General features: G+C 37.2%; 1 protein-coding gene across 1 annotated transcript in view; it reads left to right on the top strand.

The window, feature by feature from the left end:
- LOC147855964 (putative ubiquitin receptor RAD23a) overlaps nt 1–11,977 on the top strand; it is a 13,680-nt gene extending 1,703 nt beyond the window's left edge. The window contains exons 3-11 of the mRNA XM_087329191.1: nt 4–57; nt 142–257; nt 628–802; nt 880–1,038; nt 1,116–1,178; nt 10,828–10,875; nt 10,946–11,058; nt 11,378–11,456; nt 11,557–11,977. Coding sequence (XP_087185317.1) covers nt 4–57; nt 142–257; nt 628–802; nt 880–1,038; nt 1,116–1,178; nt 10,828–10,875; nt 10,946–11,058; nt 11,378–11,456; nt 11,557–11,673 — 924 coding nt within the window. The 3' untranslated portion in view covers nt 11,674–11,977. The remainder of the gene's footprint in view (nt 1–3; nt 58–141; nt 258–627; nt 803–879; nt 1,039–1,115; nt 1,179–10,827; nt 10,876–10,945; nt 11,059–11,377; nt 11,457–11,556) is intronic.
- The last annotated feature ends 2,302 nt before the right edge of the window (nt 11,978–14,279 follow it).

The following is a 14,279-nucleotide window of genomic DNA, read 5'->3' as shown; positions in this document are numbered from 1 at the left end:
TAGACCAAAGCAACTGCAGCTACCCCTTCAGGGACAACCTCAACCAGCGGAATCCAGGTGTTTATAAGTTTAATCATCTATGAGCACTCGAATAAATATAGCTATGGATTATGATGTCTAAATGCATATCAATATGTGAAGGTGACTTCAAGAATACATGCACCCATACCTGTTGCAACCCCAGCCCCAGCCCCAGCCCCAGCTTCAAATGCTCCTGTGCACGATTCAGCACCAACTACTGTGGCCACTCGTACATCGTGAGTCCTACCAATATTATTCTGTCTGTGACTAAAAATGCCAGAATGACCGAGTTTTTCCCCAATTGAAAGCTCCCGAGTAGTTTTCAAAAGAGAGAAAAACGTGGTTGAATTGATCATATAATTGTTTAAATTACACATATAATTGAGGAAAGGGGATGAATGGACCATTTAATTACACGAATAGCGCATATAATTGCTTGAGATGGAGATGATTAATGGCATTTGGGAAATAAAGGAAAACTTGGGGGCATTGCAGATTTACCCTTCGATTTATAGGAGTGCTCATAATCTTATTGCGAACATACGAAAGACACTTATCTGAAGTGTTGTGTAGCTGAAAAACTGTCAATTTCATTGTTGACTGCAGGGAAAGGAGTGCTTTTGAGGAGGCTGCCTCTAATCTTGTCGCAGGTAACATCCTTGAGCAAACTGTTGAACAAATTTTGGACATGGGCGGTGGAAGCTGGGATAGAGAAACAGTTGTACGAGCACTGCGTGCAGCTTATAACAATCCTGAGCGAGCTGTCGACTATCTATACAATGTATGCAAAAATTCAGATCAAAATCGATAGAGTGAAAATGAACAAAAATGTAACCATTTCAAATTTACCTTGTCCAGGGTATCCCAGCTACAGCTGAAGTGGTGGTTCCACCATTAGCAACTCATCATGCAACTTTGACAGGTAGTACACATGGAAATGGAGAAATTCCTTCCCAAATTCCGGATCAAGTACCTACTGGTGGACCCAACGCAGCACCACTGGACCTTTTTCCTCAAGTAAGAACCCCTCCAAGCTTGTATCAACTTATAGTTCAGTTCATATTCCAAAGGAAAACTCTCAAATTTTGATTCAGGGTATTCCGGGGTTTGGTGCAGCTGTGCCAGGTGCCCTGGATTTTCTGTCGACAAACCCTCAGGTATGATGAAGCATATAAGACTGAAGAGATTCCAATGTTGGAACTCGTTTGAAAAAGATGATACAAGTTAATTTGGTCCTTTTTCGGAAACTTCAATAACAAAAACTGGAGTCTAGTAATGGTTCCTTGGAAACAAAATTGGTATAAATGTAAAAGTGAACAACTAGGAACCAAAAGAAAGAGTTTGACATATTGAAGACACTAGCATGCACGTAGTTTGAGCCATCATTCTTCTAAATATTGCATTTACTAGTATGTTAAGAATATGTAGAAAGAAAGAAAGATATATAGATGTCTTTTAAGACAAAACAAGAGATTACATCTTAAGTGTTGTCTCGTCTTTGAGAACAACAAATCAAAATAAAAGTAAATAAGATAAAAAGAGACCAAAGAATCTTGTTCTCTGCACATGTAATATTCGCAAGCCAAATATCTTATGACTTTTGTCTTCGAAAGATCTCTAGCTAGGTCGATGGACTCTAAATCGAGGGAGCACTTGCTATAGCGGGAGATAATGGATTTTATGTATCGATGACAAGGGTGGTGAGATCGAGGTCCATGGGGTAGGGGCCTTTGTGCATGGCAAATTGCTATTGCCCAATCTATTGTAACCCCTTTGTTATGTCTTGATCGAGAGCCCATTTGTGTAGATCTTGATTGACTTGTAGCATTAGTAGGAGCGATGGGGCCAAAGAAAGTTTTGATTGTTCTTTGTGAATGAGCTTGTGTGGTTGTATTGTTGTCCACTTTTCCTTGTGTCTCTTGAGTTCTAGCAAGAAAAGTCCTAGGCATTGTTGGTCCTCATATTCCATTACCTTGCGTAGGGGGGCCAAAGCCTTGTTTAAAGAGGCAATGGTATCTCGCTTTTATTTTATAAAAGACACTACAATGGCAAACATAGTGCTCTTCGGATTCCACGCCTTGATGACATAGTTGGCAAATTCTTTATTCGTGCATATGTGGCTACCTCAATCTCTAACTGATGTGATGAAGTTTGCAGCTGCCCCATCACATTGTGCAGTGCATGTGATAGGTGTATGTCCATATAAGGTGGCTTGATGATGAATCTATCCTCTGATGTGTAAAAAGTTTGACTTGTCGTAGGCCATCTTCGTACCAAGTGATATTTTGGGGCTGATCCATGTTGTCTTGTTTTCCAAATTAATAATATCAGTTCGATCGCACTATTCTTTTCCACTTTGGTCATGTTTAGATGGGGACAATCCAAGCTATATTGGAATGGGGGTAGTGCATTTATGCTTATGTTATGTGACTCGAACCATTGACACAAATAATTGACTCTAGCGCCTCCTTTCGTTGCACTCCTTGTGGGGAGTGCTTTCTATCAGTTTTTGTTGGTAACTTTGGGAAGGTTTACCTTAGCGATAACCATTCTTGCAACATCGAACGACTTGTTGTTAAGAGTGGTCATGGAGTATGATCAAGAGCTGACACTAGACCAACTTGTTGTCCGTGGGGTAACTTGATTTACAAGGCTATTCCACAATCTTCACAAGTGGAGCATGGACGATTGTACACGGTACAAGACTATTGTCGAGGGCAACAAGTGAGGAACATGTTGTTGCCTCATGGGTCAAGCTCTTCTTGGTTCATCATTGTAGTTATAGACTCAGAAAATAGAGTCGAATTGTGGCTCAAAAGATTTGGCCATATGAGCCAAAAGGCCTTGAACATTCTACTCTCCTTGTAAGTTGATGACCTCGTAAGTTGGCTTACTTCCAAGTAAAATTATAGGACAACCATTAGTTTCCTTTTCCATAATTGTATTGTTCAATCTCTCACAGATGACCATATCATTTTTTGGCATCTAATTGAGAAATATTAGTGAGATGAGATGTGTGGGAAATGTTTTCTAATGCTTCAGCGTTGAGAATTAATATGCATAAATTTATCCTTATCTCATGTACAAAACATGATGTGTGAAGGATAAATTCCAATCAATTATGGTCTTTATGGTACCTTATCATCTTCCTTTGCTACCATGTTTGAAGAAAGCTCTTGAATTGGTGTCTCACTCAATGCAGATGTTGTTATGGAAGAGAAAAGGGAAAAAGTGCCATGTCATGGCTGGCGTGGGATCTTGTTTGTACTTAGAAGCGACTTGGTGGGGCGTATATTAAATTTATATGAGCATATGCTGGCTCTTCAATTTACCTTCATCCAATTTATGTTTGAGGGTGTACAACCTTGGACAAAAATGGTGGCATACTTTATAGAGAAGACTAGAATTAAGCTTTGAAATGTGACGGTTGAAGCTAATTGGTGGAATGTCATTAATTTTGAAAGGCATGTCAAATGTGTAGGGTTGTCGACATCTTGGCAAAGTAGGCTAGATTTTGTGCAATAGCAAGAAAGGGGAAGTGCCAATTCATTACAAATGGAGGTTTTGGCGATATCAAGGTTTTTGAGGTGGGAAGCTAAACTTCTTAACATTCAATTTAGTTGGATGGCTAGATTGTGTTTGGTAACAATTAAAGATATGCTACGTTGGTGTCACAAAGAAGATTAATGTCTCTTGAACAACAAAATCAACATTTCGTATTCCAAGAGGTTATATTATCATTTGGGATAAGTTGCAAGGATTATTATCATCATATGACCCAATTCTTGATTTAGATGGTGGATCTCAAGAACTTGATTGGACATTTGTTAGAAATAGGAGACAAATGATGCTTATGACAAGTTGATTAACAAATATAAGTGGCTGGAAGAATGGGTTATAAAGATATGGGGTTTTCATAAGCCCATTGCTTGGTGGTTTCATGTGATCATGGCAGGCAAGTGTTCTCGATTGATGCTATGAGCTAAGGTATTCATTTGGAGAGTTATGGTTGGAACTTTACCTTTGAGGGATGGAATGTGTTTCATTTAAATAAAAAAACATTGCAAGAGGATTGTGTTTCTTCTATTTGATGGAATTGGAACATAGTAGGCATCAATTTCTTTCATGCCTGATGATTAGAATGGTTTGGAAGTGTATCAATTTAGTGTGGATGTCTTTGACTAGAGTAAAACTATCTTCATTTAGTTGGGCTTTGCACAAATGGAGAATAGTGGAGTGATGCCTCATTTCAAAATTATTTTTGAGTTCTTGAGGGCCTATGATCCAATTAGAATATGCAGTATGCCTTCATTTCTAATTCACAAATTGGGGTGAGAAAATATGTTGTAAAATTAAAAGGATCTCTTTTGTGGCAATTAATAGTGTTCGAGAAGTCATGGAATCTCAACCATGTCACATGTCATCATTTTTGACATCTCAATTGGTGTGTAAGGTGGGATTTGAGTTCGTAGTAATATTTTGATCCCGAGAGTTTTATACTTTGTTGAAAATGAGTCATGGTGGCGTTTTTTTCTTTTGTAATGAAAGGCATTATATACGAAAAAAAAGAATTCGTGTAATATGTACGTGAGAAGCTCAAGTTGTAACAAAGAGTGGAGAAACTATTTTTGAGCTGTAAGAAGAGAAAGTACTAAGTAAAAAACTGACATAAAGAAAAACAAGGTGCACAAAATGTCCTTGCATAATACAAAAATGATCACTTCTGTTTCAAGATGAGTTCATATTAATGTCTTCAAGAGGCTATAATTACATGCTAGACCAAAAACTCAAGTTGCAGTGAGATTGTGAGGTAGAGGGTATGAGGCTTAGGGAGATAAAGACAGCGTTGTAGTGGGTCTCAAGCAAGTTGTTTTTTTTTTTCTATACTTGTAGATTCATTGACATAAATGGGTGTTGATTCTTGTTCAGTTACTCAACATTTTTGTTTTAATGTCAACAAAGTAGTGATGATCTCCTATCATTTGGAATGTGTTAGAATGTCAATTTTATGTGGCAAATTTTGAAATCTTGTGACTATGCATCAATGGTGGCGATGTTCTTTGTTTAATTTGGAGATGTCAAGATGACAGTGCAAAAGTTATGTCAAAAGGTTGCAAGCCAAAAATTCAATTCCGATTTATGTTTTGAGTTTTGACAACTCATGTGTCACCTAGTTTCATTCCAAAAGGATATTAGATACTACCAATGGGGGCGAAAAAGGATATTCTAAATGAGTTTATCATGCAATCATTTGTTGGGATAAAGGCCTCAAGGACTCTTTTTTTGTATATTTTGACCCTTCCATGTGAAAGCTCCCTTTGAGAGCTTTCTAGACACATATTCACTATATTTTTGGCCCCAATTTGGAGTGTTATAGGTATTTACATTATCGTTATAACTTTTGGTCATTGGCCATGTGTAAGCATGCCCAAACAACCTAAAAGCTACTTCTCAATAAGAATTGGTTCCAAATCTCTCATAATGAGATATGGACTTTTAGCAAATAGGGTTTCCTCTCCATTTTTCTGCACAAAATTCTCTATTTTCTCTCCTCACACAACAACCCACTCCGCTGGTGTTTTGGAGCATCTGACCACACCATCACATCTCTGTCATCTAGTATCAGAGCTAGAGAGTTTCATTGTTTAGAATTTCTTTCTTGCCAAGTGACTTTAACCTTTTTGGTGAATTTTTTTTAAACTATTGAGTGCAAACATGATTAGTACTGCCTCTACTCTCAAAAGCTTGTTTGAAATTAAGAGATTTGAAGATAGTTGTTTTGATTTATGGAAAGAGAATGTTAGGCATTCTCTTTTTTAAAGATTGTTAAAGGGAACTTCTTGAAGTCAGCTTGAAGATATGATACATGTAGCATGGATGAAACTAAATCCAAAGTCCATCACTTACATCAATATGGCTGTACCATATGAGATCTTAATGGATATGGCTGTCCATCACTTAGATCTTAATGGTATGGGAGAATCTGAAAGCTCCTTATGAAATTACCACTCCTGTAAATCAAGTGCATCTCATGCATAAGCTAGTGTGTATGCAACTTGATGTATCAAAAAGTGCAACTAAGCACTTATCTGCCTTTGCAAGACTCCGGATTACCTCCCTTTGATGTTAAACTTAAGACGATCATCTTGTTAATGACCTTACCTAATTCGTGGAAAACATTTGTTGTTTTACACTCAAATAACCCTAATCTAACGTTTGATGGCATAAGGGGTTTTATTTCGAATGAGGAAATCAAAAGGAAAGCTAGTGGAAAAGGAAGTGGTTCAGCCAATGTGGCTAGAGGAAGGACAAAAAAGAAAAAGAAAATGTAGAAAGGAACAAGAGCAAAAGCAAAGGCAAGGCTGAAGTGACTTATTATCAATGTGGTAGGAAAGGTCATAAGAAGCCTGATTGCAAATATTGCAAAGCTGAATTAGAAAGAAAGAAGAACATAGATGACAAGAAGAAAAAGGGCAATGAGAATGAAGTACATAACAACTTTAAGGACAAGGACAAAGAAAGAAAGAAAGAAAGAAATATTAACGTCTTTTAAGAGGCCAAAATGGCCTATAAGACCAAAGAAGAGATTACATCTTAAGTGTTGTCTCATCTTTGAGAACAAATCAAAATAAAATAAATATTACATAGTAAATAACATGAAAAGAAAAGAAATGAGGGAATCTGGTTTTTGGCACATGTGAGATCCTCAAGTTAGGTATATTGTAGCTTTTGTCTTCGAAAGATCTCTAGCACAGGTCGATCCAGAATGGAAATGTCTCCGAAGCGAGGGAAGCACCTACGATGGCGGGAGATAATGGCTTTTATCTGTCGATGACAAGGGAGTCGAGGTCGTGGTCCATGGGGCCGAGGCCTACGTGCATGGCAAATTGCCATTGCCCGATCAATTGTAACCCCTTTGTTATGTCTTGGTTTGAAGCCCATTTGTGTATCCTGGGGTTGACTTCTAGCATTAGGAGTGATGGGGCTAAAGAAAGTTGTGATTGTTCTTTGTGGATGAGCTTGTGTGGCTGTATTCTTCAAAAACTTTTCCCGATGTCTCTTGAGCTCTAGCAAGAAAAGTCCTAGGCATCGTTGGTCCTCATATTCCATTACCTTGCGTAGTGGGCCAAAGCCTTGTTTAAAGAGGCAATGATATCTCCCTTTGATTTCATAAAAGACACTACAATGACAAACATAGTGTTCTTCAGATTCCACTCCTTGATGACACAATTGGCAAATTCTCTCTTCTAGAGGTAGTCGTGTATATTTGCCTACCTCGATCTGTAGCTAATGTGATGAAGTTCGCAGCTGCCCTATCACACTACGCAGCGCATAGGATAGATGTATGTCCATATAAGGTGGCCCGATAACAAATCCATCCTCCGATGTATGTAAGAAGTGTGTCTTATAGTGGGCCATCTTTGTACCAAGTGGTATTTTGGGGCTGATCCATGTTATCTTGTTTTCCAAGTTAATAATATATGTTCGGATCACTCTATTCTTTTTCACTTTGGTCATATTTAGATGGGGACAGTCCAAGCTATATTGGAACGGGGGTAGTGCATTTATACTCATGCCATGTGACTCGAACCATTGTTGCATTTCAGCATACCAACAATGAGTGTCTCCATTTTCAGCTAGTTGTTTTGATGACATAAGTGCCAACCTTGGGTACCTTCGTTTAGGGAGCTCCCAAAGACGTTGGATAAATGTCATTGATCGGAATGCCTCGGTTATTATAGGTGCTGCTCCCATCTCTGCCCAGATTATATTGTGGGGCACCGATGCTTTGCTCCTTACCATGCGAGCAGTCATTGACACTAAAGGTCTCTCTAAATCTTTGCAATGATTTGCCTTGTTAAGACTCGGTCCCCATGTCTCTACTCCATAGAGAAGAGTTGGTGTGACAAGTGTATCAAATAACCATAGCTTAGTCCGTGGCTCTTGGAACTGCAAATGTGCACATTGTCTCTCGAGAGCACCAAGGGCTGCATATGCATGAGAAAGTCGGGCACAAGCGGCCTCATGTAAGGAGAACCTAGGTCCTGTAAATGTTACTCCTAGGTATGTGTAGGAGCGTGTGTATTCCACCTTTTCCTCTCCCAAGAAGAATTCTGGTTCTGATCTTGTTACCCATGCTTGGGTGGTGTTAAACACCATCACTTTAGTTTTATTCATGTTGATTGACAAACCTTTGTTCGTACAAAATAGTTTTAAGGTATTTAGATGTCTTTGTAGTCCCTCTGGAGAGTCAGAAATCAGCACAATATCATCAGCATATAGTAATATTTGTATAGCTATACTTGCTAGGTGTGCTCCAGAATCCCCAAATCTCTCTATGTACTGTGATACCTCATCTATATAGAGACCAAAGAGTGTGGGGGATAGTGGGCATCCTTGCTTCACGCCAATTGTGCTAGCCACCGCCTCTAACAAGCCCTTAGAAGACCGCACTTTTCCTGACACAAATTCATAGAGTGCATAGATTCCCCATTGCATATCTATAGGAACACTAAGGGCTTCTAACCGCTGCATAAGCTGAGCACGTGGCACAGTGTCAAAGGCTTTTCGGAAATCCACAAAGCAGCAATAAATCCTCTTATTGTGGGCTTTGCCCTCCTCAATAAGGGCCCGGAGGGTGAAAATGTGATCCAAAGTTGTGAACCCCTTCCGAAAGCCTGCCTGTCCAATTGAACGGCAGCCATTTTGCTTTGCCCATATACTCAATTCTGATTCTAGAATCGAGCCATATAGTTTAGCCAAGTAATGGCTAATCATGATTGTCCTATAGTTGCTTGGCACCAAAGAGAAGGCCAATGTGGCCTCTAGTTTCATCATTGAGGAGCCATTAGATGCAAAAGATATTCTTTGTGCTACTATAGCAACAGATCATGCTAAAGTTAATGGTGCTTCTATTTTATCCATGCACAGGACATGCTGATTACAAAGAACGATTTAATTGATGCCTTGCTTACTTTGAATGATGCTTTGTCACAAACATGGATTGTGGATTCAGGTACATCATTCCATGTTACTCCTATTAAGGAGTGTTTTACTACCTTTCATGCAAGCAACCATGGACATGTATATCTTGGAAATAACCATGCTTATTCTATTGAAGGTATTGGCACATTGCATCTCATAGTGGATGGTACTAATGACCTGGTTTTGCATGATGTAAGGCAAAGTATCAAGAAAAGCTTATTGTTTGTTGGACAAATGGATATGCATGGATAGAGTACCCTCTTCGAGAAAGGGTCATGGAAGCTTATCAAAGGCTCTAGGCTAATTGTTAAAGGTTCAAGGAAAGGGACTCTGTATCGCTTGCATGATAAAGTTTTGATGGGCGAGTTTATTGCTTTGGCTTAAATCCATTCACATATGGAATTATGGCATAAAAGGCTTGGCCACATAAGCCAAGAAGGCCTTGATAAACTATGTAATTTGGACAAGTTTGATGCTAAAGGCTGAAAACATGATTTTTTGTAAGAATGCCAATATGGTAAGCAGGTAAAGAAGTCCTACTACTTTGGTGTCTCTCCTAAGCCTAATATGCTTGATCTAGTTCATTATGATGTTTGCAGCATGCCCACCAAATCTATGGGGGTTGCTCTTTATTTTATTTCTTTTGTTGATGACTACTCTAGGAAGCTTTGGATATATTTGTTAAAATCTAAGGATGAAACCTTTGATGCATTTAAGAAATTTCCTGCATTTGTGACCATCCAAATAGGTAGAAAGCTGAAATTCTTACGCATAGATAATGGGGGGGGGAGTTCACTAGTGCTGGAACATAATAGATTTTGTGAACTTAGAATCTTGGTATTGAGAAGGAGCTAACAGTTCCATCCAGCCCTCTTCCAATGGTACGGCTGAAAGGTATAACAGAACTTTATGTGAGAGGGTGAGATGCATGCTGTCCACAGCTAATCTCCCTCATGGAGTTTGGGGAGAGGCCTTGAAAACTGCAGTTCATGTTTGCAATAGATCCCCTCATATGTCCTTAAAAGGTGGCATTCCGGAAGAGGTTTTGTTTGGCAAACCAGCTTCTAGAGTTTGACATATTGGTTTGTATTTTTGATGCATTTTAGAAATAGAAGCCATTGTAGGTTGTTGTGCAACATCATGTTTCATGGATAGGAGTTTGACATATTGGTTTATATTTTTGATGCATTTTAGAAATAGAAGACATTGTAGGTTGCTGTGCAACATCATGTTTCATGGATAGGAGTTTGACATATTGGTTTATATTTTTGATGCATTTTAGAAATAGAAGACATTGTAGGTTGTTGTGCAACATCATGTTTCATGCATAGGAAATTAATGTAGAAGATATTGTTGTATGTCGAATATTCCACTGAACCATTGTAAGTTGTCCAATATTCCATTGAGCCATTGTAGGTCATTGTCCAATATTCCACTGACGCAGAGATCTAGCTTAAAAATGGCATAATATTATGATGGATGACCTCTAGCTATTGGTGAACTGTGACATTCACATCATCCATCCAGTTTTAAACTACTCTAAACAGTGTTACTTGTCTAGTTATGTTTATGTTGGTATGTTCTCAAAACTGATAACATTTTAAGATGAAATCTCTAGTTTGGTCTTATAGCTTATTTTGGCTTTCTGGCCTGATATATATTTATATAGATAGATAGATAGATAGATAAATTTGTCTTTCTATTGTCTTTTCTCTATGACATCACCCTTCTTGTCCCATGTGACTGTAGCTTTATACTCATTGAAGACAAATTTACTTAAGCATAGATTTTCTCATGTATCTATATCTTTATGTTTTGCAGTTTCAAGCTCTTAGGAACATGGTTCAAGCACACCCGCAGATTTTACAGGTAACCTGTTTGTTATTTCTATCCTCAATAGGCTTGTTATGCTAATAAACTTTTTTTCAATGTTATGCAGCCCATGTTACAAGAACTAGGGAAACAAAATCCGCACCTGTTGCGATTAATCAATGATAATCAAGAAGAGTTTCTTCGCCTGATAAATCAGCCAGAGACTGGGGATACAGAGGAGTAAGTTATACGCATATGGCTTTTTTTAGAATTCAAATCAGTATGCTGTATTCTTATGATCTTTGTAGAATATGTCTGATAACACAGCCATAAGGAGAAGTTGCTCAGGGTATACTTAGAATCCTTTTGGAACATCCTGATACATTGACTTACGTAGATTGTTTGAGGCCACATATACTATACAGCATATGGATATTCTTTGAGTGTATATAAACAGTATATTATCCACAGAGACGTTTGCATTTTTTGTGGGCATTTTCTGCGTTTCCAAACACCAACATTGAGCTATTATTAAAAGTTGAAAAAAACTTTATTGCAGGGATATTGGTAGCCAGCTTGGTGAAGCAATGCCCCAATCAATTAATGTTACTCCTGAAGAGTTGGCAGCTATCGGACGGGTATTTGTTTAGTGTAACGAATGAATTTTCTCTAATTTATGTTGTGGTCTTGTAATGGCATTTTATCTGACATTTGTCATTTTTTAAATGTCATATGTAGCTTGAGGCCCTTGGTTTCAACCGATCTCGTGCAATAGAAGCTTTTCTGGCTTGTGATAGAAATGAACTTTTAGCAGCTAATTACTTGCTGGAAGATCAGGGTGAGAATGATGAATAATGAATCTATTCAGTACAGAAAAGCTAATGTTATTTCTGGTCATTGATTGCCAAATGTACTTTCTAAAAATTTGTGTCTCCAGGTTTGTGTGCTATGTTTATCAAGGTAAAAATCAGACTAGGGAACAATGTTTTGTAGAACAAAAAATATGAGATCAAGGGTGTGTATGCTGGGAGGCTGTATAATAATAGGAGAACCTCATTGATAGAAACAATACTCTTCCATCATCTGTTCTGTATTATGTTCCCAGTAACTTTAGGTACAAGATGAATGCCCACTAGTGGATAATTTCTTTGTAAACTAACCATTGCTTGCTTTGAAAATGATGGTCAGTGTCTGGGATTTTTTAATTTAATAATCAGGTGAGTTTGCTTTTGGGTGTAAGAAATAACAGGAAACATGATGACAAAAATACAATTTCATTTGGGAGCTTAGTAAAAAATTTAGGTGTTTCTGTGGAGTTGTGCTAGTTTAATAATTTTTTATGGATCAGTTTCATCCTTTTTGCTGGACTCCGCATCTTATTTGTCCCAATTTATTGGTGATAACAACCTGAATTCTATAAATTGGTATTACTAAATATAGTTGGTAGCCGAAAGCCTCTAGTTCATTATCAGTGATGTTAATGATGGTGACAAGAAAGTAAAATGCCGTTCAGATATCATTAGCAATCCCTTGTATAAGATTGTATGCAGTAGTAATTTAATGAATCAATGTTTGTAAATCATGTTTTTGCTTCATTTTTTCCTTTTTGTACATTCTCTTCCAAAATCTCACTCAAATGTTATGTTACAGGATAATATTTGTTGTAATTCATTATGAATGTGTGATTCAACCTCAAACACAACATGATAAGGGTCTTTTCACTTAAAAATTGTAATTGATTAATATGATGCACATTACAAGCACTACCATGATTCTAGAGAAATGAATATATCCCAATTTATACCACATCTATCCAAGTGTCTAAAGATAAATGTATTGAAGTCTAGGTTGAGATTGCCAACCACCTTGTTTGGTGTTAACTAAATTAGCACACATTCTACAGTTTATATGGGGTAATCCCAACCCCAATGCTTCAACTTATGTGAAGTATATGACCTTGTATGGCTTCAAACCCAACTTCTACAAGCTATGCTTGGCACCCATATGTGTTGTCATTAGGGGCCCTTTTACTAATGTTTATTGGCAAGGGTCATACTCTTAAATTTGCCAAAGTAAAGAATAGTATTCATTTTCTTACTAATTTTCCTATTCTTTTTATTGGATAGCATTGCAAAACTAACTCAATTCTATTTCATTTGAGCTATGCTTTCTATGAATTGACATGTTTCCTAGCTATTAAAATTTTTGGCATGCGTAGAATCATGTTCCAATGCTTGTCACCTTCTCTAATGACAGTTTTATGATGAACTCCAAAAGCTTGGATCCATTTTTTCAGGTGACCAAAGTGCTTACTTTTTCTTGGAAAAAAGAACATGAAGGTTTAATGTGTTTATACATGGTGAAAGTTTGTTGTTTCGTTCATTTATTTCATTTATACATGCTCGAAAATATCATAATAAGAGACCATGAATAGTATGAACTCCAAATTATCTCCATTAAAACTGATCAGCACATGATGTCAACTAGCTCTCGATGTTCATAGGATGTTATGCTTGCATGAAGATCCTAAGACAGTTGTTTTTACGAGGGAGTTGATCTTCTATCATATGTTAAATCATGTTCTTCATTGAAGTTAGAGCATGCTTGTTTCAATATTTTGAAAATGTTATATAATACAATACAAAGTGTGGTAGAATGCTCCACCACATTCAATCCTATTGTTTGCTTCTCGAATTCAGTCCTACTAGTTCCTCATCTTGGCTAATATTACATTTTTGTTGGAATTTTAATGCAAAGTAATTTTGCTTAAATGCATATCACATTTGGAACGTGGATAAAATATTGAATTCGAAAAGATAATGTACAAAGGTGAAGAAAACTCTTATGACTAAATATCAGTTTAATATTTTGATATCAAGCGTAGAGCCCAAACTCGAATAAACAATAGTAGCATCCATGTCCATCGTAGGCCTCACAAATATATATATATATATATATATATATATATATATATGATGCATTCAGAAGGCCATCAAAAGTGTGATATGGCATCGATCTGAAAGTGTGAACGTTGATGGGGGAAAATCGTAATTTCATTGCTTTTGAAAATAACATATTTTGCAATTCCATTCGAGGAATTTGTCAATATTTTGAGGCTGAATCCGAGGAATGTGTCAAATATTTTTAAGATTTTGAACAAAGTTAACGACCTTGACAACACACAAGTTTGTATTATCACATACATAGATTTGAACAAACATTTCCTTTTCTACGAGAAACATTGGAATATATTCAAATGCGATTTTAGATGCATGTGAAAGTTTATACATATTAAAGTATTGAATAACATTCAACATTATCAAATCGAGACAGTAAGTAGGAGTATGGATATTGTTATGATGGGAATTCACCACATGTTAAGTAATAATTGCACGACTAGTATAATTATTGTAAGCAAATATGTGAGGGTACGATCTCAATTGTTTCCAAGAATCCAATAA

Source organism: Azolla caroliniana, unplaced genomic scaffold (assembly GCF_043228905.1).
Source record: "Azolla caroliniana isolate FFs.n. ecotype wild unplaced genomic scaffold, voAzoCaro1.0.p SCAF_13, whole genome shotgun sequence".
In the NCBI taxonomy this organism is placed as follows: Eukaryota; Viridiplantae; Streptophyta; class Polypodiopsida; order Salviniales; family Salviniaceae; genus Azolla; species Azolla caroliniana.
Note: the sequence above shows the minus strand (reverse complement) of the source record. Positions and strands in the feature narration are given on the sequence as shown.